This window comes from Penaeus monodon, chromosome 22, assembly GCF_015228065.2.
Source record: "Penaeus monodon isolate SGIC_2016 chromosome 22, NSTDA_Pmon_1, whole genome shotgun sequence".
NCBI classification, from domain to species: Eukaryota; Metazoa; Arthropoda; class Malacostraca; order Decapoda; family Penaeidae; genus Penaeus; species Penaeus monodon.
The window spans coordinates 8,230,158-8,231,058 of NC_051407.1; the positions used below are offsets into that span (position 1 = coordinate 8,230,158).

Genomic DNA, 901 nt, shown 5'->3' on the forward strand with positions numbered 1-901 from the left:
TCCACTTACGCCACCGAAATCTCCACTTACTCCACCTGCATCGCCGAATCCTCCATTTCCACCACTACCGCCAAATCCTCCATCGCCTCCAAAGCCACCTGATCCACTACCGCCAAATCCTCCATCGCCTCCAAAGCCACCTGATCCTCCAGTGCCTCCGATCACTTGACCACCAGCACTAGCGGCAGCATTAAGAGCAGTTTCAAGATCCACGCCAATAGGAAGAGTTGGGTTCTCTCCCTCTTCGTAGTTGACAAAGTAAACCTCGGGGTTGGTAGCTGGAGGAGCAGTAACCTCGATTACTCGTTGGCCTCCTGCTCCGTCGTTCTTGTTCAGGACATACACGATGTTCTCTTGCCTTGGTGGAGGAACAATGATGGGTTCAGGTCCTGCTCCTCCTTCAGGAAGACGCACGAACAGAACGTTATGGTCAACTCTTGGTGGTGGGACACTTGGTGGTGGACCGCTTGGTTGCTGAGATTGTTCAGGAGCATCATACACAAACACATTTCTTGTGATTACAGGAACAACACAAGATCCATCCACATGCAGGATCTCTCCATCACGACACACACCAGCGTGACCTCCAGATCCACCACCAAATCCACCGCTGCTTCCACCTGAGATTCCTCCACCAGACACTCCACCGCCACTTGAGAATCCTACACCAGAGATTCCTCCGCTGCTTGAAAATCCTCCACCGGAGACTCCACTGCCACTAGAGAAGCCACTTCCAGATGAGTGACCTCCACTATGGGAAAATCCACTTCCCGATGGCGAGGCCAAATTGTAGCCTTGAGGTGCCGCGTAAGCTGCGACCACGAGTGCCGAGAGTACCTTTCGAAAATACAAGTGGAGTGAATATATTTTGTAAGATAATTATTTTAATAATGCATATATA

The 901-nt window shown here is 50.8% G+C and overlaps 1 protein-coding gene across 1 annotated transcript in view; it reads right to left on the minus strand.

Moving 5' to 3' along the window:
- LOC119586899 (PE-PGRS family protein PE_PGRS16-like) overlaps positions 1-901 on the minus strand; it is a 1,537-nt gene that overhangs the window by 216 nt on the left and 420 nt on the right. The window contains exon 2 of the mRNA XM_037935638.1: positions 1-837. This exon is cut by the window's left edge and continues 216 nt beyond it. Within this exon, the coding sequence (XP_037791566.1) occupies positions 1-837 (837 nt within the window). The remainder of the gene's footprint in view (positions 838-901) is intronic.